Source organism: Ranitomeya variabilis, chromosome 1 (assembly GCF_051348905.1).
Source record: "Ranitomeya variabilis isolate aRanVar5 chromosome 1, aRanVar5.hap1, whole genome shotgun sequence".
Taxonomy (NCBI): domain Eukaryota; kingdom Metazoa; phylum Chordata; class Amphibia; order Anura; family Dendrobatidae; genus Ranitomeya; species Ranitomeya variabilis.
In genome coordinates, this window is record NC_135232.1 from 842,484,187 (window position 1) to 842,511,487 (window position 27,301).

At 43.4% G+C, this 27,301-nt stretch overlaps 1 protein-coding gene across 3 annotated transcripts in view; it reads right to left on the reverse strand.

Annotated features, from left to right (window-relative positions):
- The window catches only part of PPEF2 (protein phosphatase with EF-hand domain 2), a 132,228-nt gene that overhangs the window by 84,014 nt on the left and 20,913 nt on the right, over positions 1–27,301 (reverse strand). The window contains exons 2-4 of one of the 3 annotated variants that reach the window (XM_077276130.1): positions 17,822–17,942; positions 8,513–8,536; positions 2,191–2,318 (exon numbers count right to left, since the gene is read on the reverse strand). In XM_077276130.1, the coding sequence (XP_077132245.1) occupies positions 2,191–2,318; positions 8,513–8,536; positions 17,822–17,885 (216 nt within the window). In that variant the 5' untranslated portion in view covers positions 17,886–17,942. Of the gene's footprint in view, positions 1–140; positions 286–2,190; positions 2,319–8,512; positions 8,537–17,821; positions 17,943–27,301 lie in introns of those variants that run through there. The other 2 variants (XM_077276144.1, XM_077276137.1) reach the window with 2 other exon arrangements.

The window sequence follows — 27,301 nt, forward strand, 5'->3', positions numbered from 1 at the left end:
AGTAATATAATTTGGTAGATGCGAGGTCACAGCATTTATTCTTAATTATGTCAGTAGGTCAAGAAATATGAGCCATTATTCATATGAGCCTGTACATTGACTCTTTTTGTGTGTTGACTTGTTGAAGGCCTGATAATTACCTATTGCATCAGCCTCTACAATGTATTCTTCTAAATAACTTTGGAGGACAAAGATGCAGGTTAATTGAACAATCGATGTTTGTCGATATGTTGAATGCCTGTTGATTACCCATTGTACCAGCCCTGCAGTCTATTATTCTACAACCTATGAAGGACAAAATATGCAGGTTAATTGAAAACTTGATCAATATGGGATTATCTCCTCCCACCTTTCCTCAATCCTGTGGAAGAATTCTATGAATAAGAGCTGTATACTACAGAATGGGAATCTGCCTCTGTTTCCAGAGAGACTCTACAGGACAGCTGCCAAGGCACTATGGCTCCAACAGAAGGAATATAGATTAGCTCCACTGCCTATCACTGAACCCAAAGAGACGGTTAGAGAACCCAAGTTGGGACAATCATGTCACCTGGCCACATACCTCAACATACTTTGCCAGCAACCTAAGTTTGCCAGTACCTCCTCTCTGTGGGTGCAGCCAAACGCTACTGTTAATGATCAATGAAGTATCACCCCATTGTGTTACCATCACCCTGTGTAGTCTGAGTATTCCTCCCACGGGAAAGGAGTATGAGCATTCAGTGGGATGAGCCCTGGTCCATGTGGTCTTTCTAAAGACAGCCAGGCTAATGGATAAGAGCACCCACTAACCCTTATGTCTCCACAGCAGATGATGCAACTATCAGGTGAAGTAAAATTCGCAAGAACAAGTGGTGGTGGGTTTACTTAAAAGGAGTAAGTCAGCACAGAATGACTGTTTAAACCAAGGACCACACACTTGAGACTTCTTTTAAGGTGCTAATACTCCTTTAGAAGCTGTTGACTGTCTCTTATCACACAACATACAAACATGAATGCTCTGCTTGACTGAGCATTTGGGAGTTTTCAATGGGGGTGAGGAGAGTAAGCATCTTTCACATATCTATGGCAGCAGCTTATCTCCTGGTAGAACTAGGAGATTGGCATTGGAACACAAACTGGTGAATTTTTATGTCCTCTGACATATTATTTCATTATATGATTATCATGTCCTTTTTGAAATCCGTAGGTTCATCCAAATTTGATTTAATGTATATAGGGGTCTTAAGCTCCCATACAGTTTAGATAGCTGCTGGCTGAAAGATGGTTTAGCTGATTGTTCGGCCAGCAGCTTTTTAGCCCAACTTTCCTATTTACAGTAGTGCTTGCTCTTCCGAGTGCTACTATGTACTCGGTGTTCTCTATAAGAGAGACGCTGCCAGACATGTCTGGTGGTGGCTAATCTTTTAGAGAGTAAAATTGTGAGCAGCCTGAAACCAGACATACCGAATTCTTATCTGCCCCGACATCATAAGTTGGGGGGAGAGTTGTGGACCCCAATATACAATAGGTGCGTGGTCAATCTAGTTGATGTCAGTCAATTCGGCTGACAGTCTAATATGTATTGGGGTTGTTGGATTTCTGTGATTGAAATAATTACAAGATGGCAATATTTTTGTTTGATTCGTATCCCATTAGTAAAGCACTATCATAAGTTTGTAAGATTAAATGGGTTGACTGGGATTAGATGAAGGGGCTGCTATTTTAACAGAAATCTATGTCTATAAAGTGTTCTACAGTATTCAGAGGTGACTATCCTTCAGTATTAGTTTTTCTTGCCCAATGGAGATCACTTTTATTAATGTGACAATTGCCCCATTACTCCAATCTTAAAATTACAAAGTGGCCTCTTGTTGTAATTATATAAGACTCATTTCCCAATTTTAACTAGTAAAATTGAGGAAAGGTGTCATAATAATGAAACACTGGCTGAATCAAACTACAGATCTTCCCCAGTAATCCGGGCTTAGAATCGTGTTGTTAACAAGATTAAGTTCTAGTAAATAAATCATACTTGTAAATCTAGGTCATCACAGCATTAATAGGACTTAAGAAGTAAATGTTAATACTAATCAGAAAATAAATATAAATAAACTAAAAGCTATAAAGTTATTTTCCAATTTTCTCTGGTTAAAAGTTGTTTTTTTTTAAAGTTTAACAAAAATAAATTCTTGAAATAGAGAAAATTACCTTAATTTGGTCCTGCTCTCCGGTATATTCGATTGATTGAAAGATACTCCAAGTGCATCTCCTCCTCACTTCCAATTGGGCGACATAGCGACGGTACCAGCGTTGTATTAATACTGCCGATTTGAAAGCTGTATAAAGGAATACACCGAAACTGGTAATATATACCATTGCTTAAAGGGGTTAACTTTAAAAACGTTCCATCTATATTTTCTTTCTACGTTTTTATCTCATTGGTTTATTCCTTAGGCAGGTAGGAAAAAAACAATCTACATGTTAGAATCAATGTTCATCAGGCCTGGTTTACAAAGACGTAAGTCTGCATGTAAAGGTGCCGCAACACCTGAATCCCCTTCATTTCTACTGTAAACTTTCTAAGATAACAGTAGAACTCCACGATAATCTAAGTTTGGTTAAGTAGGACTATGGTCGATAAAATACATAATTTTAAAAAATATGCATATTACATCTGTGTAAAACATGTATTTGGTGATCTAAAATTTCTATGCAAATTATCTCTGCATTATCCGTTACAAATGTTTCTAACATTCATTCAGTTTAATGTATTATTAAAATATAATAAAAATATTTTATGTCAATAGGTATATAAAGCTCAGTCAATGTATAATGAAGTTATACATTATACAACATTCAAAAATATGTTGTGTTATACATTGTATTAACTTCACTGTCTTTTATGGCAGTAAAAGGAGTGGCCATGGTATCACGGCTTGAATTTTTAGTTTCTTTTATTAATTGTCCATTAAAATATTTTGGGCAACGGTGACTGGAATTTTCTGGTAAATTTTAGTGATGAGCGAATATACACGTCACTCGAGATTTCCCGAGCACGCTCGGGTGACCTCCGAGTATATTTTAGTGCTCGGAGATTTACTTTTCCTCACCTCAGGCAACCCCCACATGTACTTTTGCTGGCTAACAGATGTAAATTATTCAGCTGAGGCAATGAAAACTAAACCTCCGAGCACTAAAAAATACTCGGAGGACACCCGAGCGTGCTCTGGGAAATCTTGAGTAACGAGTATATTCGCTCATCACTAGTAAATTTAGCTACCAGGGAAAACTCAAAATGTGAAATTAAAGTATGCAACCACTTTTCTCTTTTTTTGGCCCAAAGTAAAAATATCACATAGGATTAAAGAAGTTGTACACCGCTAGAACAACTTCTTGTCATACTCCTCGCTTGACCCCGATAAAATAATAAAGCTTATACTCCCCTCCCATGCTGGCACCGTTCCGGTGGTGTCAGCACTCGCTCTCCCCAATGATCTCGGGCTGTTGTTGTGACACATGATGCAGGCACCCAATCAGCTCTGACGTCACTGTTCCCGCCTCCTGGCAAATGAAGAGTAAATCCAAGATCAGCTGCAGCCCGGACTTCCTCTTCATGTTCGATTTGTCTGAAAGCGGAGACAGTGACTCAAGCACTGATTGGGCGCCGGCGTCACATGTCACAACAACTGCATGGGATCCCCGGGACCCCCTTTGGATAGGTGATAAATGTCTTTTGTTGGAAAAACCCTTCAAAGAATCATTGCACACACTATTAGTATATACAAATATCCAGTATTATAACAAAAAATGGATCTTGAAGTGAATCTGTCACTTTGTTCAGCATGTTAAATAACAGCAATAAACTAATACGGTACATAGTTTGTTGAAAAATATACAGCTCTTGCAAAAATTAAGAGACCACTGCAAAATGTTCAGTTTGTCTGATTTTTCTTCTTTATAGGTATATTTTTGAGTAAAATGTAAACTGTTCTTTTATTCTATAAACTTCTGACAAAGTCTCTGAATTTCGAAGTAATACATTTTGTATTTTTTTCTCACAAACTTACAAAATTTAAAAAAACCCCCACTGCTTTCAGACATCAAATAATGCAAAGAAAACAAGTTCATAATCATTTAGAAACAACAATATTATTATTATTTATTTCTATAGCACTATTAATTCTGGTGCTGTACATGAGACGGGGTTACATCAAAATACAATTATCACTTACAGTAATGACAGACTGTACAGAGGGAAGAGGACCCTGCCCTTGCGGGCTTACATTCTACAGGATTATGGGGAAGGAGACAATAGGTCAGGGGTTACAGTAGGTCCGATGGTGTTGAGGTGGCCGTGTGGTCATTACAGGCTGTAAGCTTTCTTGAAGAGATGGGTTTTCAGGTTCCGTTTGAAGGACCCAAATGTGGTGGATAACCGGACGTATTGGGGCACAGGATTCCTGAGGATGGGGGATATTAGGGTGAAATCTTGGAGGCGATTGGGTGAGGAGCGAATAAGCGTGGAGGAGAGAAGGAGGTCTTGGGAGGACCAGAGATTACGCGAGGGAAGATACTGAAAGATTAGTTCAGAAATATACGGAGGAGAAAGGTTATGGATGGCTTTGTAGGTCAGTGTTAGCAGTTTAAACTGGATACGCTGGGAAATTGGGAGCCAGTGAAGGGATTTGCAAAGAGGGGAAGCAGGAGTATAGCGAGGAGAGAGATTAATTAGTCGGGCAGCAAAGTTAAGGACGGACTGGAGGGGTGCGAGAGTGTTAGAAGGTAGGCCACAGAGGAGGATGTTGCAGTAGTCGAGGCGGAAGATGATTATGGCATGCACAAGCATTTTGGTAGAGTGAGGGTTGAGTTTCAACACCACAAAGAGAAAAAAAACCTTCTAAAATGTAACTTTTAATAATATAATGAAAATTCACTCAAGGTAAATATAGACTCTCACATAGATCCATAAAAAGACAAATGACTAATATTTAGTAACAAAGATTGGGAAGGAGGGGGACTAGTATCTCCCTACTAGGCCCTAGAAGCGGCCCTACCTGTCTACGGAGGTTGGCACCCTAGTTGTTGACAATGTGGCGCCCCCGCTCAACGTTGATGTCCCTAAGGGCCCTATATCACCCTACAAATCATACCAAAAAATGGGGCGCACAAAAAAAAACACACACACAGAAAAGACCGAGGACAAACCCCTAGTTGGGAGACAGTCAATGTCTCAAATAATGTTGAGAGCCTTATCTCGTAGAAAAAGATGCTAAGTGTGCTGTCAGTGATTGGTAGGGTCAGTGCCCACACTAGGATGTTGACTCAATAGTCACCATCTAAGAGATTGTGCCTAAAAAAAACATAAATCATTAAAAAAAGGTGTTCATGCTGTCATGTAGGATGACTACAGTAAATATAGTTAGCTAAATAGCTTTAAACCATATAGCAATTTTAGGCATATACTGTATCAACCACAGCAGTCTATATTTCATCAAGGTATACCACTCCCATCTCGTATACATAGGCACAACTCCATTAATTTTCATATATGGTGGACATACCAAATCACCCTCTATAATGCTATCAAAATGCCACACAGATCATGGACACAAATATGTTAGTTCTGAGGACCAGTTAGTATGTCCCCACCTACCAAATGTAGCCAAAGTGTTGTCCACAATAAGACAATAGATTCAGTCTTTTGTGTGTGTGTGTGTTTTTTTGTGTCCCCCATTTTTTTGTATGATTTGTAGGGTGATATGGGGCCCTTAGGGACATCGACGTTGAGCGGGGGCGCCACATCGTCAACAACTAGGGTGCCAACCTTCACAGAGGTGCTACTAGGGTCTACTAGGGAGATACTAGTCCCCCTCCTTCCCAATTTTTGTTACTAAATATTAGTCATTTGTATTTTTATGGATCTATGTGAGAGTCTCTATATTTACCTTGAGTGAATTTTAATTATATTATTAAAAGTTACATTTTAGAGTTTTTTTTTCTCTTTGTGGTGTTGAAACTGATTTACAAACCCTTATATCTGCTTTTGGAGGGACAGGAGGTGGCGAGAGCTTGGATGTGCGGTTTGAACTACAGGGCGCAGGGCCGCGCTTAGTAACCCGATGTTTACCCTGGTTACCAAAAAAAACAAACAGTACATACTCACCATCTGATGTCCGTCAGGTCCCTTGCCGTCTGCTTCCTGCTCTGACTGAGATCCGGCCGTACAGTGAGAGCAGAGCGCAGCGGTGAAGTCACCGCTGTGCTGTACTTTCACTTTCACTTTGCGGCGCTCAGTCAGTGTGGGAAGCAGACGGCAAGGGACCTGACGGACATCAGATGGTGAGTATGTAGTGTTTTTTTTTTTTTACATTTACGCTGGTAACCAGGGTAAACATCGGGTTACTAAGCGCGGCCCTGCGCTTAGTAACCCGATGTTTACCCTGGTTACCAGTGAAGACATCGCTGGATCGGTGTCACACACACCGATTCAGCGATGTCAGCGGGACCTCAACGACCAAAAAACGGCCCAGGCCATTCCGACACGACCAGCGATCTCACAGCAGGGGCCGGGTCGCTGGTACGTGTCACACATAGCGAGATCGCTACTGAGGTCGCTGTTGCGTCACAAAACTTGTGACTCAGCAGCGATCTCGCTAGCGATCTCGCTATGTGTGACGGGGCCTTTACTCTAAGGCAGTGGATTACCGGGACAGGGGAAAGTGGAAAGTGTGAATTCATTTATTGTGACAGATAGATCAGGTTGGGAAGCTATGCGAGATGGAGGAAAGATAATTAGGAAGCGAGAGGAGAAGGAGGATATGGCTGATAGACACTTTGGGATTCTGGAGAGCAGAGAGGTGACATCTGGGCCAGAGAGGTAGATCTGAGTGTCATCAGCATATAGATGGTACTGGAAGCCATAGGACTTTATGAGTTGTCACAGGCCAAGGGTATAGATTGAGAACAGAAGGGGTCCTAGGACAGCGCCTTGAGGGACACTAACAGAGAGGGGGCGAGATGAAGAGGTAGTATGGGAGTAGGAAACGCTAAATGTGCGGTTGGTAAGGTATGAGGAGATCCAGGATAGGGCAAGGTCTTTGACACCAAAGGAAGAGAGGATCTGTAGTAGGAGGGAGTGGTCAACTATGTCGAAGGCAGAGTACAGGTCTAGAAGGAGGAGTATAGAGAACTGTCTGTTAGCTTTTTCTGTAAGTAAGTCGTTAGTAATTTTGGTCAGGGCAGTCTCAGTGAAATGGTGGGGACTGAAGCCAGATTGTAGGTTGTTGAAGAGCAAGTTAGATGCAAAGTGAGAGGAAAGTTCAGCGTGGACGTGCTGCTCAAGGAGTTTGGAAGCAAATGGGAGCAAAGATATCTGGCGATAGCTGGACATAGCGCTCGGGTTAAGGGATGGCTTCTTGAGGATAGGTGTGATTGTGGCATGTTTGAAAGCAGAGGGGAAAGTACCAGAAGTAAGTCATAGGTTGAAGAGATGGGTTAGGGATGGGATTAGTGTAGTGATGAAGTTGGGGAGGAGGTGGGATGGGATGGGGTCAAGTGCACAAGTGGTGAGGTGTGATTTGGAGAGAAGATGAGCAAGCTCTACTGCAGTAATTTTGGAGAGGGGAGTTGGGCGTTGTTCTGGCATACAAAGGGGTTGTGGCTGTCGGACAACAAAGACTTGCCTTGTTTGGTCTATATTATTTTTTAAGTGCGTGGCAAAGTCCTCGGCAGAGATTAGGGAAGTAGAAGGGGGTAGTGGTGGGTGGAGGAGGGAGTTAAAAGTGTTGAACAACTGTTTGGAGTTGAGGGATAAGGAACATACCAGGGATGTAAAGTAGGCCTGTTTAGCAGAGGTGAGAGCTGATTTGAATGCGAGTGTTACTTGTTTGAGTGCAGTGAAATCATCAATACTAATGTTTTAACTCAGGAAGAGTTCAAAAATCAATATTTTGTGGAATAACCATGATTTTTAGTCACAGCTTTCATGCGTCTTGGCATGCTTTCCACCAGTCTTTCACACTGTTTCTGGCACAAACATTTAAGAAGTTCTTCTTTGTTTGATGGCTTGTGACTATCCATCATCCTCTTGATTACATTCCAGAGGTTTTCAATGGGGTTCAGGTCTGGAGATTGGGCTGCCCATGACAAGGTTTTGATGTGGTGGTCTCTTAATTTTTGCGAGAGCTGTACATTATAACTTTTATTTTATTCATTTAAGGAGTCCCGTGGGAAGATCACTCAACGGTTAACAGCCTTCTCTATATGGTTGTTCAACTAGAGATATACTACATGAACCAAAGTATTAGGACATCTAAAAATTTCACCTACAAGCTTTTATAACATCTTATTCTAAATCTATTTGCACTAATATGAGTTTTTTTCCCTTTGCAGTTATAACAATTTTCACTCTTGTGGGAAGATTTTAGAGAGTATCTGTGGAAATTTTTCCCATTCATTCATAAGAGCCTTTTTGGTGTCAGTCACTAACAGTGAAAACTTTTCCATAATTTCAGTTGATGGCAATACATACCCATTTCAGCTGGTGCTGTTGGACCTGTTGGGCAATAAATAAAGTGTCAGTCTATGAGAAAAAATGCAAAAAGTGTAAGGTTAAAGGCATACAGTTAGGTCCATATATATTTGGACAGAGACAACATTTTTCCAATTTTGGTTATAAACATTACCACAATGAATTTTAAACAAAACAATTCAGATGCAGTTGAAGTTCAGACTTTCAGCTTTCATTTGAGGGTATCCACATTAAAATTGGATGAAGAGTTTAGGAGTTTCAACTCCTTAACATGTGCCACCCTGTTTTTAAAGGGACCAAAAGTAATTGGACAGATTCAATAATTTTAAATAAAATGTTCATTTCTAGTACTTGGTTGAAAACCCTCTGTTGGCAATGACTGCCTGAAGTCTTGAACTCATGGACATCACCAGACGCTGTGTTTCCTCCTTTTTGATGCTCTGCCAGGCCTTCACTGCGGTGGTTTTCAGTTGCTGTTTGTTTGTGGGCCTTTCTGTCTGAAGTTTACTCTTTAACAAGTGAAATGCATGCTCAATTGGGTTGAGATCAGGTGACTGACTTGGCCATTCAAGAATATTCCACTTCTTTGATTTAATAAACTCCTGGGTTGCTTTGGCTTTATGTTTTGGGTCATTGTCCATCTGTAGTATGAAACGACGACCAATCAGTTTGGCTGCATTTGGCTGGATCTGAGCACACAGTATGTCTCGGAATACCTCAGAATTCATTTGGCTGCTTCTGTCCTGTGTCACATCATCAATAAACACTAGTGACCCAGTGCCACTGGCAACCATGCATGCCCAAGCCATCACACTGCCTCCGCCGTGTTTTACAGATGATGTGGTATGCTTTGGGTCATGAGCTGTACCACGCCTTTGCCATGCTTTTCTCTTTCCATCATTCTGGTAGAGGTTGATCTTGGTTTCATCTGTCCAAAGAATGTTCTTCCAGAACTGTGCTGGCTTTTTTAGATGTTTTTTAGCAAAGTCCAGTCTAGCCTTTTTATTCTTGATGCTTATGAGTGGCTTGCACCGTGCAGTGAACCCTCTGTATTTACTTTCATGCAGTCTTCTCTTTATGGTAGATTTGGATATTGATACGCCGACCTCCTGGAGAGTGTTGTTCACTTGGTTGGCTGTTGTGAATGGATTTCTCCTCACCATGGAGATTATTCTGCGATCATCCACCACTGTTGTCTACCGTGGGCGCCCAGGTCTTTTTGCATTGATGAGTTCACCAGTGCTTTCTTTCTTTCTCAGGATGTACCAAACTGTAGATTTTGCCACTCCTAATATTGTAGCAATTTCTCGGATGGGTTTTTTCTGTTTTCGCAGCTTAAGGATGGCTTGATTCACCTGCAAGGAGAGCTCCTTTGACCGCATGTTTACTTCACAGCAAAACCTTCCAAATGCAAACACCACACCTCAAATCAACTCCAGGCCCTTTATCTGCTTAATTGAGAATGACATAACGAAGGGATTGCCCACACCTGCCCATGAAATAGCCTTGGAGTCAATTGTCCAATTACTTTTGGTCCCTTTAAAAACAGGGTGGCACATGTTAAGGAGTTGAAACTCCTAAACCCTTCATCCGATTTTAATGTGGATACCCTCAAATGAAAGCTGAAAGTCTGAACTTCAACTGCATCTGAATTGTTTTGTTTAAAATTCATTGTGGTAATGTCTGTAACCAAAATTAGAAAAATGTTGTCTCTGTCCAAATATATATGGACCTAACTGTAGAACAATGCAACAATCTATGAGAAAAAAAACCTATGTACCTGTTACGCAGTGACAGTCTTTTGGTAAGGAAGGGGAGCCTCAAACTGTCCCTGGAACTTGGACCCCAACTATCTTTGTCCCAGGGGTAATCTTGAAGGTAGAGAGGCCCGAGTCTCTGACTTTACTATGCTCTTGTTAACCCCTTAACGACCGCCAATGCGCTTTTTAACAGCGGCAGTTAAGGGTACTTATTCCTCAGCGCTGCTTTTTAACAGCGATGAGAAATAAGGTTATAGCGATCCCCAGCATCTGAAATTTTATGGGGTAGCTGAGACCCTGGAGAACATGATTCATGTCGGTTTTCACCAACCCCAGAGTGAGATCACCGTTATTCACGAAATAACAGCGATCACAAAAACAAAAAGTTTGACTTCCTAATTATTTCTCTCTCCTCTGATATGATCTAGCACATCAGAGGAGAGAGAAATGGCGTCCCCTGAGCCCCCCGATACCTCTGACACCTCCTGCATTCCCCGGTGATGTCCCATGGCGTCTCCTTCCAGGAAGAAAATGGCAGGCGCATGCGAAGTGCACCAGCCGAGATCTGCCGGCCAGCACCCGTCAATAATAGGAGATTCCTCCTATTGGTTCATTTTGATCACTGTGAAAGACCCTATCACAGTGATCAAAATAAAAAAAATAGTAAATAAAACTTTATCACCCCCTTAGTTAGGTAAAAATAATAATAATAAAACAAAATGTATTTATTTACTTTTTTTTAATTAGGGTTAGGGTTGGGGCTAGGGTTAGGGTTGGGGTTAGAGCTAGGGTTTAGGGTTGGGGCTAGCGTTAGGGTTGGCCTAGGGTTAGGGTTGGGCTAGGTTTAGGGTTAGAGCTAGGGTTAGGGTTGGGCTAGGGTTAGGATTGGGCTAGGGTTGGGGCTAGGGTTAGGGTTGGGGTTAGGGTTATAGCTAGATTTAGGGTTTAACTAGGGTTAGAGTTGTGCTAGGGTTAGGGTTGGGGTTAGGGTTGTGTTGGGGTTAGCGTTATGTTGAGGTTAGGGTTGTGGTGTTGGGGTTATGGTGGTGTTGGGGTTAGGGTTGTGATTAGGGTTGTGATTAGGGTTAGGGGTGTGTTGGGGTTAGGGCTGTGCTAGGGATGGAGTTAGAATTGGGGGGTTTCCACTGTTTAGGTACAAGAGGGGGTCTCCAAATGCAACATGGTGCCTGCCATTGATTACAGCCAATTTTGCATTCAAAAAGTCAAATGGTGCTCCTTCCCGTCTGTCCCCTGCCATGCACCCAAACAGTAGCTTTCCCCCACATAAGGGGTATTGGCGTACTCAGGAGAAATTGCACAACAAATTTTGTTGTCCATTTTCTCCTGATACCCTTGTGAAAATAAAAAATTTGGTTCCAAAGTAAATTTTTGGTGAAAAAGTAAAATGTTAATTTTTTCCTTCCACATTGCTTTGGTTCTCGTGAAGCATTTAAGGGTTAGTAAACTTCTTAAGTGTGGTTTTATGCATCTTGAGGGTTGCAGTTTGTAGAATGGTGCCACTATTTTCTGCTATATTGACCCCTCAAACTCGCTTCAAATGTGAGGTGGTCCCTAAAAAAATGGTTTTGTAAATTTTGTTGGAAAAATGAGAAATCGCTGGTCAATTATCTCCGAGCTGCTACTGATTATCATTTTAATCAGTATAACGGCGCCAAACTGACACTGTGTGTAGGTTACTATGTACCATCCTGCTGACAGGTTCCCTTAAAGGGAACAGAGACCAGGAGATAAACACACACGAACTACAGCAAACCACCGAACACTACTACTGCAACAACTCTACTCCAACACTTAAGGTACCTTCACACGAAACGACTTTGTAACGATATCGCTAGCGATCCGTGACGTCGCTAGCCAGGACGCTGCAACGTCACGGATCGCTAGCGATATCGTTTAGTTTGACACGCAGCAGCGATCAGGATCCTGCTGTGATGTCGCTGGTCGCTGAATAAAGTTCAGAACTTTATTTGGTCGTCCGATCCCCGTGTATCGTTGTGTTTGACAGCAAAAGCAACGATACCAGCGATATTTTACACTGGTAACCAGGGTAAACATCGGGTTACTAAGCGCAGGGCCGCGCTTAGTAACCCGATGTTTACCCTGGTTACCAGTGTAAAATGTAAAAAAAACAAACAGTACATACTTACATTCGCATCCCCCGCCGTCTGCTTCCCACACTGACTGATCGCCGCAAAGTGAAAGTGAAAGCACAGCACAGCGGTTACGTCACCGCTGTGCCCTGCTACTGCCGGCGCTCAGTCAGTCAGTCAGTGCAGGAAGCGGACGCCGGGGGACGCGAATGTAAGTATGTACTGTTTGTTTTTTTTACATTTTATGCTGGTAACCAGGGTAAACATCGGGTTGCTAAGCGTGGCCCTGCGCTTAGCAACCCAATGTTTACCCTGGTTACCCGGGGACCTCGGCATCGTTGGTCGCTGGAGAGCGGTCTGTGTGACAGCTCTCCCGCGATCAAACAGCGACGCTGCAGCGATCGGCATCGTTGTCGCTATCGCTGCAGCGTCGTTTCGTGTGAAGGTACCTTTAGCTTTAGCACACAGCACGGGAAGACAAATCTTTCACAGGTAGTGACAAGAAGGTCTGACCAGTTTATATAGGAAGAGGTAATAACCAGATCAGAAGCACCTGAAATGGAGCTGCATGTTTATGACCACAATACAATGAGTCATTAACCTCTTCAGTACCAAAAGAAACTAAATCCATTTAATATGGGACACAAATCACACCATCTCTAAAGAAGACCTGCGATTAATTACCCGAAGTGACGGTCTAACTCTAGGTCTTCCAGGGGGATGTGACGCCCTCATGACATTACCACTCAAGCATATGAAGTTGCAGTATAGGACCACAGACTTTCAGGGGAGCCATATTTGGAGACCCCTGATGTAGACTCCAAATGCCTAATATTGTATAAGTACAGCCAAATATATTATTATTCACCTTAGCAGCTTCTAATCAAAACTATATATATAGTAGCTGCAATGCATTTCATGTAAACCTAGTACATAAATTAAATAGAGTATTTATAGCTGTACAACAAATTAGACTGATTGGAAGAAAAATATATATAATACTATATCAGATACTGGTTAATAAATATACTATGTAATTTTCTGTGTAGAAGCATACAAAGCGCAAGTTATAGTCATGTTATCAAGTTAAGCCATAGGTACATGGATATATGACATTATGAAGGGTTTATTTTTGGGTTGGTATTCCATGTACAGATGTAATTATAATTAATGAGACTTTTAGTATAAGTGATGTATTAATCTTATGAAACAGAATCAATATATGATTGCCCCCTGTGCTTTAAACGGCACAACAATAGTTTGTAGTGATGTTGTATATATAGTGGGAATAATAATAATAATATAATCATACTTTCTGTGATGGAGTAAGCTTTGGAATAATAACAAAAAGGTTATATATGGAAGTGATATTAAGGCAATAATTAAAGTGCTGAGGTAGCATAAAAAACTTAAGTTACACATGAAAATGAAGAAAGAACATATCTATGCACATGCAGCAGTTACATGGAATCTGTCAGCATACTTTTGGTATGTTATCTGAGAACAGCAGTAGGGCACAGACTCCGATTCCAACAATGTGTCACTTGCTGGTCTGCATGCTGTCATTTTGATACAATTCATGTTTTTTCTTCTCCAGATCTAGCAGTGCTCAGAATGCTGAGACCTGTTTTACCTCACCCACATTACTGACTGGCTGCTTTCTGTGTACATTGGACGTTGGCAGAAAGCTGAAAATCAGTGGTGAGGGTGGAGTTACACAGAGTAGTTAACTAGGAGGCACAAGACATCTAGTCCAGTAGTGATAATCTCCTGCTGATAAAACACTGATTTCATTGAAATAATGCAGCAAATGACACATCGCTGAAATAACAGTCACAGCCCCTACATCATACTGCTCTAAAATTACATAGCAAAAACCTTATGACAGATTCCCTGTAACAAGTTGATTGTCAGAGCCAAGAAATTATTCTATATTTTCAACTTGCAAAATGATTTTGCAACAATTGCTTCTTGTCTTTTTAGAACATATATATTTTATTGCAATTACCTACCAATCTATTGTAATTTAGATTAAAGGGAATCCATCAGCAGGGCTTTTGCTATGAAATCTGAGGACAGCATGAGGTAAGGATTAAAGCACAGATTTGAGGGATGTGTCAGGCTGTGTGTTGTTTTTTTTTACAATGCAGGTTTTATCACCTGGTGATTATCATTGCATGAACTACAGCAGCTACAGAGGTGTGTGCTTGGTCATCTGACTCCACGCCTTCCTATGATAAGCAGCTCACTATCAATAGACAATGTACATACAGAGTCTGGTGTGGGCTTTCTCAGCTCTGCTCTAAATTTAAAAACTCTGATTGGGTCAGAACGGCTGCACCCCGTAAACGAACTGATACATTGATGGATTAAAGGGAACCTGTCACCTGAATTTGGCGGGACCGATTTTGGGTCATATGGGCGGGGTTTCTGGGTGTTTGATTCACCCTTTCCTTACCCGCTAGCTGCATGCTGGCCGCAATATTGGATTGAAGTTCATTCTCTGTCCTCCGGAGTACACGCCTGCGCAAGGCAATACTGCCTTGCACTGGCGTGTACTCCGGAGGACAGAGAATGAACTTCAATCCAATATTGCGGCCAGCATGCAGCCAGCAGGTAAGGAAAGGGTGAATCAAACACCTGAAAACTCCGCCCATTTGACCCAAAACCAGTCCCGCCAAATTCAGGTGACAGGTTCCCTTTAAGGATCTATTTGGCTGCATCAACCTGCTCTCATATTAGGTAGCAAAAACCTGGTGACAGATTCCCTTTAATTATCACACTCCCAATATTATTATATCAAGGGTAAGTGCAGAGAATGTACAGCTCCCCAGTGACTGTTGGCTTGCAGTGCTGGTAAATCCTGTAAATCCTGCATAAGCCTCATTGGGTGCAAGTACAGATGTAAAAGGTGACAAAGAAACCTGCAGGATATGGTGGTGATATATATGCAGTGAGAAAAAAATAAATGTTCTCTTTAACTGAACATCCCATCCACTATTTGGACTACTAAAACACAACAGCTCACAAGATCCCCTGGAATAATTCTCCAGATTAAACCCATCAGGATAATTAACAAGCATTATAGGGTCATAGGGTCAGGTCACCAGACTGGGTTATTCTTATGATTGTGGGTATTCTAGAATAGGGCCAGGAATAAACATCTAGGCTGAATTAGAGAACTGCTATAGAATCCAAGAACCTGAATGTTTTGCTGTAACACCCTAACAATGGACAAAATTAGCTTGGTACCATAGCCTTACAATGAGATGTTATCACCTGTTCAGCCATACTCTAATATACGTAGGATAGATGGTCATCATGATGGATATAGTTTTATTGGGTTAATGTGCTTTTTAGTAGTTATACATTTCAAATTCTATTTGCAATGCCACTCACTTTTGCTATGACATTATTGTCTATATATATTAATATATATTAATATTAATATATATATATATATATATTAATAAAGCATTTACATTCTGATGACTTTGTTAGTGTATTTGTAATAATGAATGGTAATATTACGGTGAACATATAGTTATTACTGCATCTATATTGTCCACCCATATTACCGATGTGTAAAAGTGTAATGAATTATTATTATTTATTTATAGAGCACCATTGATTCCATGGTGCTGTACATGAGAAGTGGTTACATAAAAATTACAGATATCACTTAGGGTACCGTTACACTAAACGATTTACCAACGATCACGACCAGCGATACGACCTGGCCGTGATCATTGGTAAGTCGTTGTGTGGTCGCTGGAGAGCTGTCACACAGACCGCTCTCCAGCGACCAACGATGCCGAAGTCCCCGGGTAACCAGGGTAAACATTGGGTTACCAAGCGCAGGGCCGCGCATAGTAACCTGATGTTTACCCTGGTTACCATTGTAAATGTAAAAAAAAACCAAAACACTACATACTCACATTCCGGTGACTGTCACGTCCCTCGCCGTCAGCTTCCCGCACTGACTGTGTCAGTGCCGGCCGTAAAGCACAGCACAGCGGTGATGTCACCGCTGTGCTCTGCTTTTACTTTACGGCCGGCACTCAGTCAGTGCAGGAAGCTGACGGCGGGGGACGTGACAGACATCAGAAGGTGAGTATGTAGTGTTTTTTTTTTTTACATTTACAATGGTAACCAGGGTAAACATCGGGTTACTAAGCGCGGCCCTGCGCTTAGTAACCCGATGTTTACCCGGGTTACAAGCGAACACATCGCTGGATCGGTGTCACACACACCGATCCAGCGATGACAGCGGGAGATCCAGCGACGAAATAAAGTTTCAAACGATCTGCTACGACGTACGATTCTCAGCGGGGTCCCTGATCGCAGTAGCGTGTCAGACACAGCGAGATCGTATGTATATCGCTGGAACGTCACGGATCGTGCCGTCGTAGCGACCAAAGTGCCACTGTGAGACGGTACCCTTACAGTAAACAAACTAACAATGGTAGACTAGTACAGAGGGGAGAGGACCCTGCTGTTGAGGGTTCTACAGGATGATGGGGAAGGAGACAGTAGGTTGAGGGTTGTAGCTGCTTAAGCGTTGGTGATCCCACCTTTCTTAACAACATTCCTCACCAAATGCTTACTATCAGTTATTTCCAACATATCATACTACTCCACTAAGTGGGGTCTATTTCCAATTGTCACCATTCCAATCTCTATTTTCTACTTTCATTGTAAAGAGTGAAAAAGATCTATTGGTTGATGGGTAGGGAAAATGACCCTGACCCCATGTATGTAGGTGACAAGACAAGTAAACATTTATAGGACAGAAAGCTTGGTCATAAAAATGTAGTTACCTGTGATACAACCCCCATCCTCCCATCCATTGTTCAGGCTGTATGGCCCCCTGGAATGATGGGCATGTGTCGTCATGAAGAATAGTCTGGACTGACCAATGGCTGCCACTGCCTGGTGGGTTAATGGTGGTGTAGCTTAATCTATCTGTAGTGATACTTGGCTGCTGAGTGAGCAAGATGAAAGGGCACACATTCCCCAATTCAGTGGATACGGTGTTATGATCATTCAAACTCCCTCAGTGTATTCATGTGTTTTTTTTAAATAAATGATGGTGAAGAGCATAGGTTTTGCCATGTATGCAAAGGCATGTGTGTTTGTTAAGTGTTGGAGACTTACGGTATGTGTCCACGTTCAGGATTGCATCAGGATTTTGTCAGGATTTTTCATCAGTATTTGTAAGCCAAAACCAGGAGTGGAACAATTAGAGGAAAAGTAGAATAGAAACATATGCTCCACTTCTGTATTTATCACCCACTCCTGGTTTTGGGTTACAAATACTGATGTAAAATCCTGACCAAATCCTGATGCAATCCTGAACGTGGACACATACCCTTAGAGGGTGTAATATCCATGTATCTGATTAAATAGATTCAGAGTCGAAAAACATGCCAGCTTACCTTTTCCAGACTTGCACATGGAACGTTGGCTGGTGGCTGAGCCTGCGGATATCCCACATCCCATGATGCGCAGTTTGGAAGGCAATTATCCAAGTATTATTCTAGTATAGGCTTATGCATTCTAAATATGAAAATAGAAAAGAAACGTATGTCATTGTCCAATACATTTAAGGGAAACATCTCACCAAAGAAAAAACTTACCATAGTGGTAAGAATATGTTATATTGACCCAGAGGATTTATGGAGTGAGCTTAGAAGCCCGTCGCAGGAGATGCCGACTCTGTTGTACAGCCGGAATTTGCCTGCATCTGAAGCAACCTGAGCCAGCTCCAATCGCTGCTGTTTACCCATTTGCAAGCTGTTGTCAATAAATGACACCTTAAATGACTCGCTTGTGAGTCCGCGCGTGCACTGGGACCCATCAGCACCCCTGCAATGTGATTGCACAGTGCTGATGGATTACCCTGGCAGCCAACTGCCTGTGACTGGGCTGCATAGGAGAATGTCAATTTAACTTTACACTGTAATACTAAATTATTGCAGAATATAGTGTAAGCAATCAAATGATCACAGGTTCAAGTCCAATAAGATAGCAAAAAAGCTAAAAAAAATAAGCAAAAACAAATATCAGCTTGAATAATCCCATTTACCAGTTCACAAATAAACAAATAAAAGCAAATAAAAAATAAACATATTTGTGGCAACGCTGTGTCCATAAATTATTGAAACCATACATTAAACAGTAAAAAGAAAATATAAAACAATTGATATTTTTTCAGTCACTGCACTTGCCCTCAAAAATGCAATAAAAAGCAATGAAAACATCTTATGTATCCCAAATAGAAATCAATAAAAACATCAACTTGGTGAGCTAAAAAACTGAGCTCTCGTATAGGTCCATTGATATAAAACTAATAACTTTTATGGGTATCAGAAAATGGTGACAAAGATCAAAGTTTTGATTTTTTTTGTTGTTGCAAAGTTCAGAATTATTTAGCCACTAAAATCTAACACTGTAAATACCTCTAGTACCTAACACTGTGAATTATTGGCAATTATCCATATCTGGTGCGAAGATGCAACCGCTACAGCTGAAAACCACTGGTGAAGGAGGAGATGCTGTCAGCACAACTAGCACTGAACTCTGGAGCGTGGGAAAATGCCAATTCATTTTCCCACGGTCCAGAGTTCACCGCAGCTTCAGTGACGTCACCGCTAGTCACTGAAGCTCCGCTCTCAGCAGCTCGTTCACCAGTGATTTTCAGCCAGGATGGTCACATTTTGGCACCGTCCTGGTTGAAAACTGTATATCCCCCAGATATGGATTACGACATGGGACACAACGACGGGCAAGTATGGTATATTGTTGGTTTATTATTTTACCTTTATTACAGGAGATCGAGGGCGACTGAGAAGTAGGTGTGGCAGTATGGTTTAATTTAGAACATTAAAGGAGTCTGTGTCTTTTTTTCAATTAAAGAATCTTTTTACTGAGTGTCTGACTTTGGGGTTAGTAATGGGGGCGTCTTATTGAAGACTCTCTATTACTAACCTTGGGGCTTGATGTCACAGAGGTGACATCAACCCCCACAACCAGGAATGGACTGGGGCTGAAATTCAGTCCAGACATTTGAAATCACACAGGCAAATATTGTCCCTGTCCCCATGAACCAGATGGGATATATTAGTAATATTACCCTGGATGGAGGAAAGGAAGATTTTCTACAAGAACAATATTTCTAATGATGCCCGTAGCCAGCTGGGGTAAGTGACGGAGTCAGCAACTTTGTGCTTCATCACAACTCGTAACAGTATGGGTTTCTTGAGAACATCGATTCTGTTAACAACATAGCAGACAAGGCAGCCCATGACCAGACAGGCTCTTCTGGCATTTGCCAGAATTGCCAGATGGCCAGTCTGGCCCATTGCTGCAGGGCAAGTGGGAAGAGCGAGGCTTAGTGCCAGAATTAGCGCATCTTAGAGATGCACCTTTTCTGAAGCAGCTGAGTGCAGATGTTTTTAGCGGGGGGCAATATCCATGGCCCCTGCCTAGGCTGTTAAAATCAGCCCACAGCTGTCTGTATAGCCTTTGCTGGTTATTAACCACTTAATGACCTTGGGATTTTCCGTTTTTCCATGTTCGTTTTTCACTCCCCTCCTTCCCAGAGCCATAACTTTTTTATTTTTCCGTCAATATGGCCATGTGAGGGCTTATTTTTTGCTAAACAAGTTGTACTTTTGAACGACATCATTGGTTTTAGCATGTCGTGTACTAGAAAACGGAAAAAAAATTCCAAGTGTGGTGAAATTGCAAAAAAAGTACAATCCCACACTTGTTTTTTTGCTTGGCATTTTTGCTAGGTTTATGAAATGCTAAAACTGACCTGCCATTATGATTCTCCAGGTCAGTACGAGTTCATAGACACCTAACATGTTTAGGTTATTTTTTATCTAAGTGGTGAAAAAAAATTCCAAACTTTTTTTTTTTCCAAAAAAAACCCCAATTGTGCCATTTTCCGATACCCGTAGCGTCTCCATTTTTCATGATCTGGGGTCGGTTGAGGGCTTATTTTTTGCAAGCCGAGCTGGCGTTTTTAATGATACCATTTTGTTGCAGATACGATCTTTTGATCGCCCGTTATTGCATTTTAATGCAATGTCGCGGCGACCAAAAAACTTAATTCTGGCGTTTCGAATTTTTTTCTCGCTACACCGTTTAACGATCAGGTTAATGCTTTTTTTATTAATAGATCGGGCGATTCTGAACGCGGCGATACCAAATATGTGTAGGTTTGATTTTTTTTTTATTGATTTATTTTGAATGGGGCGAAAGGGGGGTGATTTAAACTTTTACATTTTTTTTTATTTTTTTTCACATTTTCTTTTACTTTTTATTTTTACTTTTGCCATGCTTCAATAGCCTCCATGGGAGGCTAGAAGCTGCCATAACGCGATCGGCTCTGCTACATAGCAGCGATTATCAGATCGCTGCTATGCAGCAGAAATGCAGGTGTGCTGTGAGCGCCGACCACAGGGTGGCGCTCACAGTTACCGGCGATCAGTAGCCATAGAGGTCTCAAGGACCTCTATGGTTACTATACAGAAGCATTGCTGACCCCCATCATGTGACGGGGGTCAGCGATGCGCTCATTTCCGGCCGCCCGGCCGGAAGCACTGGTTAAATGCCGCTGTCTGCGTTTGACAGTGGCATTTAACTAGTTAATAGCGGTGGGTGAATCGCGATTTCACCCGTCGCTATTGCGGGCATATGTCAGCTGTTCAAAACAGCTGACATGTTCCGGCTTTGATGCGGGCTCACCGCCGAAGCCCTGCATCAAAGAGGGGGATCTGACCTCGGACGTACTATCCCGTACGAGGTCAGAAAGGGGTTAATTATGGGGGGACCCCACATCATTATTTGGGGGGTCGCCCATTTTAATAGCCATTAAAAGCTAAGTATACAGTTGTGAGTTGATATTAATAGCCTGGGAAGCTCCATGGGTATTACCCCCTTCCCAGGCTATAAACATTTGCCCCCAGTGGTTTGCTTTCCCTCTGCAGGTTGCAAAAATTGCGCGTTAGCCCATGCCCTTTTTCCCCATAAATAATCTTTTATTAATAAAATACATGTCCAATAATTTGCACACACAGTGTACTAATTGTATTTGTCACTGACATCTATATATCTACCTATTCTATTTGTATTTACTGTATGTAATCCATCTCTTCTATCCTGTTGGCTCCTGCAGTGAGTGCAGTCATTTCTTCTATCTATCTTTCTGTGCAATACATATATATATATTGGTCCCCCTTGGCTAAAAACATCAGCACTCAGCCACCCCAGAATAGGCACATCTGTAAGATGCGCCAATTCCGGCACTTAGACTCGCTCTTCCCATTTGCCCTGTAGCGGTGGCAAGTGGGGTAACAGTTGGGGTGTGATGTCACCTTTGTGACATCAAGCCCCGAGGTTAGTAATGAAGATGCGTCAATTAGACAACCCCATTACTAACCCCATATAGTTAAATAGTAAATAAAACACAGACACCCATTAAAAAATCCTTTATTTGAAATAAACACACAGATTCCTTTATTGTTCTTGATTAAACCATACTTACAACATCTGCTAATTCCCCGAAGCCCTCGATTTCCTGTAATAAATAAAAAATAATAAACCAACAATACAACAATATACCATACCTGTCCGTCGATGTGTCCCACGCCGTAATCCATATCTGGGGGATATACAGTTTGCAACCAGGACGGTGCTAATGCCACCGTCCCAGCTGCAAACTACTGGAGAATGAATGAAATGTTGCCAGCGCAGACTCAGTGACTAGCGGTGCCATCACTGTGTCAGAGTGAAGGCAATAGGGCCAACAAGTGCTAAGCATCTCTGGGAACTCCTTCAAGATTGTTGGAAGACCATTCCCGGTGACTACCTCTTGAAGCTCATCAAGAGAATGCCAAGAGTGTGCAAAGCAGTCATCAAAGAAAAAGGTGGCTACTTTGAAGAACCTAGAATATAAGACATAATTTCAGTTGTTTCACACTTTTTTGTTAAGTATATAATTCCACATGTGTTAATTCATAGTTTTGATGCCTTCAGTGTGAATTTACAATATTCATAGTCACGAAAATACAGAAAAATCTTTAAATGAGGTGAGTCTAAACTTTTGCTCTGTACTGTATATAAATATATATATATATATATATATATATATATATATATATATATATATATATATATATACACTCACCGGCCACTTTATTAGGTACACCATGCTAGTAACGGGTTGGACCCCCTTTTGCCTTCAGAACTGCCTCAATTCTTCGTGGCATAGATTCAACAAGGTGCTGGAAGCATTCCTCAGAGATTTTGGTCCATATTGACATGATGGCATCACACAGTTGCCGCAGATTTGTCAGCTGCACATCCCAAAGATGCTCCATACAAGGCAGGATGGATCCATGCTTTCATGTTGTTTACGCCAAATTCTGACCCTACCATCCGAATGTCGCAGCAGAAATCGAGACTCATCAGACCAAGCAACGTTTTTCCAATCTTCTACTGTCCAATTTCGATGAGCTTGTACAAATTGTAGCCTCAGTTTCCTGTTCTTAGCTGAAAGGAGTGGTACTCGGTGTGGTCTTCTGCTGCTGTAGCCCATCTGCCTCAAAGTTCGACGCACTGTGCATTCAGAGATGCTCTTAGGCCTACCTTGGTTGTAACGGGTGGCGATTTGAGTCACTGTTGCCTTTCTATCAGCTCGAACCAGTCTGCCCATTCTCCTCTGACCTCTGGCATCAACAAGGCATTTCCGCCCACAGAACTGCCGCTCACTGGATTTTTTTTCTTTTTCGGACCATTCTCTGTAAACCCTAGAGATGGTTGTGCGTGAAAATCCCAGTAGATCAGCAGTTTCTGAAATACTCAGACCAGCCCTTCTGGCACCAACAACCATGCCACGTTCAAAGGCACTCAAATCACCTTTCTTCCCCATACTGATGCTCGGTTTGAACGGCAGGAGATTGTCTTGACCATGTCTACATGCCTAAATGCACTGAGTTGCCGCCATGTGATTGGCTGATTAGAAATTAAGTGTTAACAAGAAGTTGGACAGGTGTACCTAATAAAGTGGCCAGTGAGTGTATATTCCTATACTATGTGTATATATCTACTATTCTATTAAAGTCTATTCCATACTGTAGGCGGCGGATCATTTGCAGGCTTTTAATCTATCTAATATTTATTTATATATATCTATATATATATAAGAGGCATCGTGATTACTCGCTAATCCTGCCCTCTGCACAGTAGCTCCGCCCCAACACATCACCACACACAATCCCGCCCCCCACCACATTACCACACACAATCCCGCCCCCCACATCACCACACATAATCCCGCCCCCACCACATCACCACACACAATCCTGCCCCCCACATCACCACACACAATCCCGCCCCCACCACATCACCACACACAATCCTGCCCCCCACATCACCACACACAATCCCGCCCCCACCACATTACCACACACAATCCCGCCCCCCACATCACCACACACAATCCCGCCCCCACATCACCACACACAATCCTGCCCCCCACCCCATTACCACACACAATCCCGCCACCACATCACCACACACAATCCCGCCCCCCACATCACCACACATAATGCCGCCCCCAACACATCACCACACATAATCCTGCCCCCCACCCCATTACCACACAATCCCGCCCCCATCATATTACCACACACAATCCCGCCCCCCACCACATTACCACACACAATCCCACCCCCCACCACATTACCACACACAATCCCGCCCCCACCACATTACCACATAATCCCGCCCCCACATTACCACATACAATCCCGCCCCCCACCACATCACCACACATAATCCCGCCCCCCCACCACATCACCACACATAATCCCGCCCTCCAACACATCACCACACATAATCCCGCCCCCCAACAGATCACCACACATAATCCCGCCCCCTCATCCCATTACCACACAATCCTGCCCCCCACCACATTACCACACATAATCCCGCCCCCTCCACATTACCACACACAATCCCGCCCCCCACCACACATAATCTCGCCCCCACCACATCACCACACATAATCCCGCCCCCAACATATCGCCACACATAATCCCGCCCCCCCAACACATCACCACACATAATCCCGCCCCCCACCACATCACCACACATAATCCCGACCCTCACCAAATTACCACACACAATCCCGCCCCCCACCACACATAATCCTGCCCCACCACATCACCACACATAATCCCACCCCCACCACATCACCACACATAATCCCACCCCCCACCACACATAATCCTGCCCCCCACCACATCAGCACACATAATCCTGCCCCCACCACATCAACACACATAACCCCGCCCCCCACCACATCACCACACATAATCCCACCCCCCAACACATCACCACTAGTGTTGAGCGATACCGTCCGATACTTGAAAGTATCGGTATCGGAAGATACCGGCAAAGTATCGGATCTAATCCGATACCGATACCCGATACCAATACAAGTCAATGGGACTCATGTATCGGACGGTATTCCTGATGGTTCCCAGGGTCTGAAGGAGAGGAAACTCTCCTTCAGGCCCTGGGAACCATATTAATGTGTAAAATAAAGAATTAAAATAAAAAATATTGCTATACTCACCTCTCCGACGCAGCCTGGACCTCACCGAGGGAACCGGCAGCGTTGTTTGCTTAAAATTCGCGCTTTAACTTCCTTACGTGAAGTCCCGGCTTGTGATTGGTCGCGTGCCGCCCATGTGGCCGCGACGCGACCAATCACAGCAAGCCGTGACGTAATTTCAGGTCCTTCAGGATTTTAAAATTACGTTCCGGCTTTGTGATTGGTCGCGTCGCGGTCACATGGGCGACGCGACCAATCACAAGCCGTGACGTCACGGGAGGCTGGACACGCGCGCATTTTGCGCGCGTGTCCAGCCTCCCGTGACGTCACGGCTTGTGATTGGTCGCGTCGCCCATGTGACCGCGACGCGACCAATCACAAAGCCGGAACGTAATTTTAAAATCCTGAAGGACCTGAAATTACGTCACGGCTTGCTGTGATTGGTCGCGTCGCGGCCACATGGGCGGCACGCGACCAATCACAAGCCGGGACTTCACGTAAGGAAGTTAAAGCGCGAATTTTAAGCAAACAACGCTGCCGGTTCCCTCGGTGAGGTCCAGGCTGCGTCGGAGAGGTGAGTATAGCAATATTTTTTATTTTAATTCTTTATTTTACACATTAATGTTGTTTCGATACCGATACCCGATACCACAAAAGTATCGGATCTCGGTATCGGAATTCCGATACAGCAAATATCGGCCGATACCCGATACTTGCGGTATCGGAATCCTCAACACTAATCACCACACATAATCCCGCCCCCACCACATCACCACACATAATCCCGCCCCATCACATTACCACACACAATCCCGCCCCCCACCACATTACCACACACAATCCCGCCCCCCCACCACATTACCACACATAATCCCGCCCCCCACCACATTACCACACACAATCCCGCCCCCCACATCACTACACATAATCCCGTCCCCCCACCACATCACCACACATAATACCCCCCTCCAACACATCACCACACATAATCCCGCCCCCCAACAGATCACCACACATAATCCCGCCCCCTCATCCCATTACCACACAATCCTGCCCCCCACCACATTACCACACATAATCCCGCCCCCTCCACATTACCACACACAATCCCGCCCCCCACCACACATAATCTCGCCCCCACCACATCACCACACATAATCCCGCTCCCAACATATCACCACACATAATCCCGCCCCCCAACACATCACCACACATAATCCCGCCCCCCACCACATCACCACACATAATCCCGACCCCCACCAAATTACCACACACAATCCCGCCCCCACCACACATAATCCTGCCCCACCACATCACCACATATAATCCCACCCCCCACCACACATAATCCTGCCCCCCACCACATCAGCACACATAATCCCGCCCCCACCACATCACCACACATAATCCCACCCCGAACACATCACCACACATAATCCCGCCCCCACCACATCACCACACATAATCCCGCCCCATCACATTACCAGACACAATCCCGCTCCCCACCACATTACCACACACAATCCCGCCCCCCACATTACCACACATAATCCCGCCCCCCACCACATTACCACACACAATCCCGCCCCCCACATCACTACACATAATCCCGTCCCCCCACCACATCACCACACATCATACCCCCCTCCAACACATCACCACACATAATCCCGCCCCCAACAGATCACCACACATAATCCCGCCCCCTCATCCCATTACCACACACAATCCCGCCCCCCACCACATTACCACACATAATCCCGCCCCCTCCACATTACCACACACAATCCCGCCCCCCACCACACCACACAAAATCCAGCCCCCCACCACATCACCACACATAATCCCACCCCCCAACACATCACCACACATAATCCCGCCCCCCACCACATCACCTGTTATGGACCTGGTGGTTAGGTGCACCAGGAATGACATGATAGTTAAACACGGAATCAGGATGAGCTCTGGGGAAATGGGAACTCTGCTGACCGCAAACCCTACTCCTATCAACACAACTAGAAACAGCCGTGGAGCGTGCCTGACTCTGCCTAGACGCCTCTTCACAGCCTAAGAGCTAACTACCCCTAAAGAAAGGAAACAAAGCCTTACTTGCCTCAGAGAAATTTCCCCAAAGGTAAAAGCAGCCCCCCCACAAGTATTGACTGTGAGATAAGAGGAAATCACAAACACAGGATGAAATAGGTTTTAGCAAAGAGAGGCCAGTCTAACTAAACAGATTGAGGATAGAAAAGGGATCTTTGCGGTCAACACAAAAAGCTACAAAAAC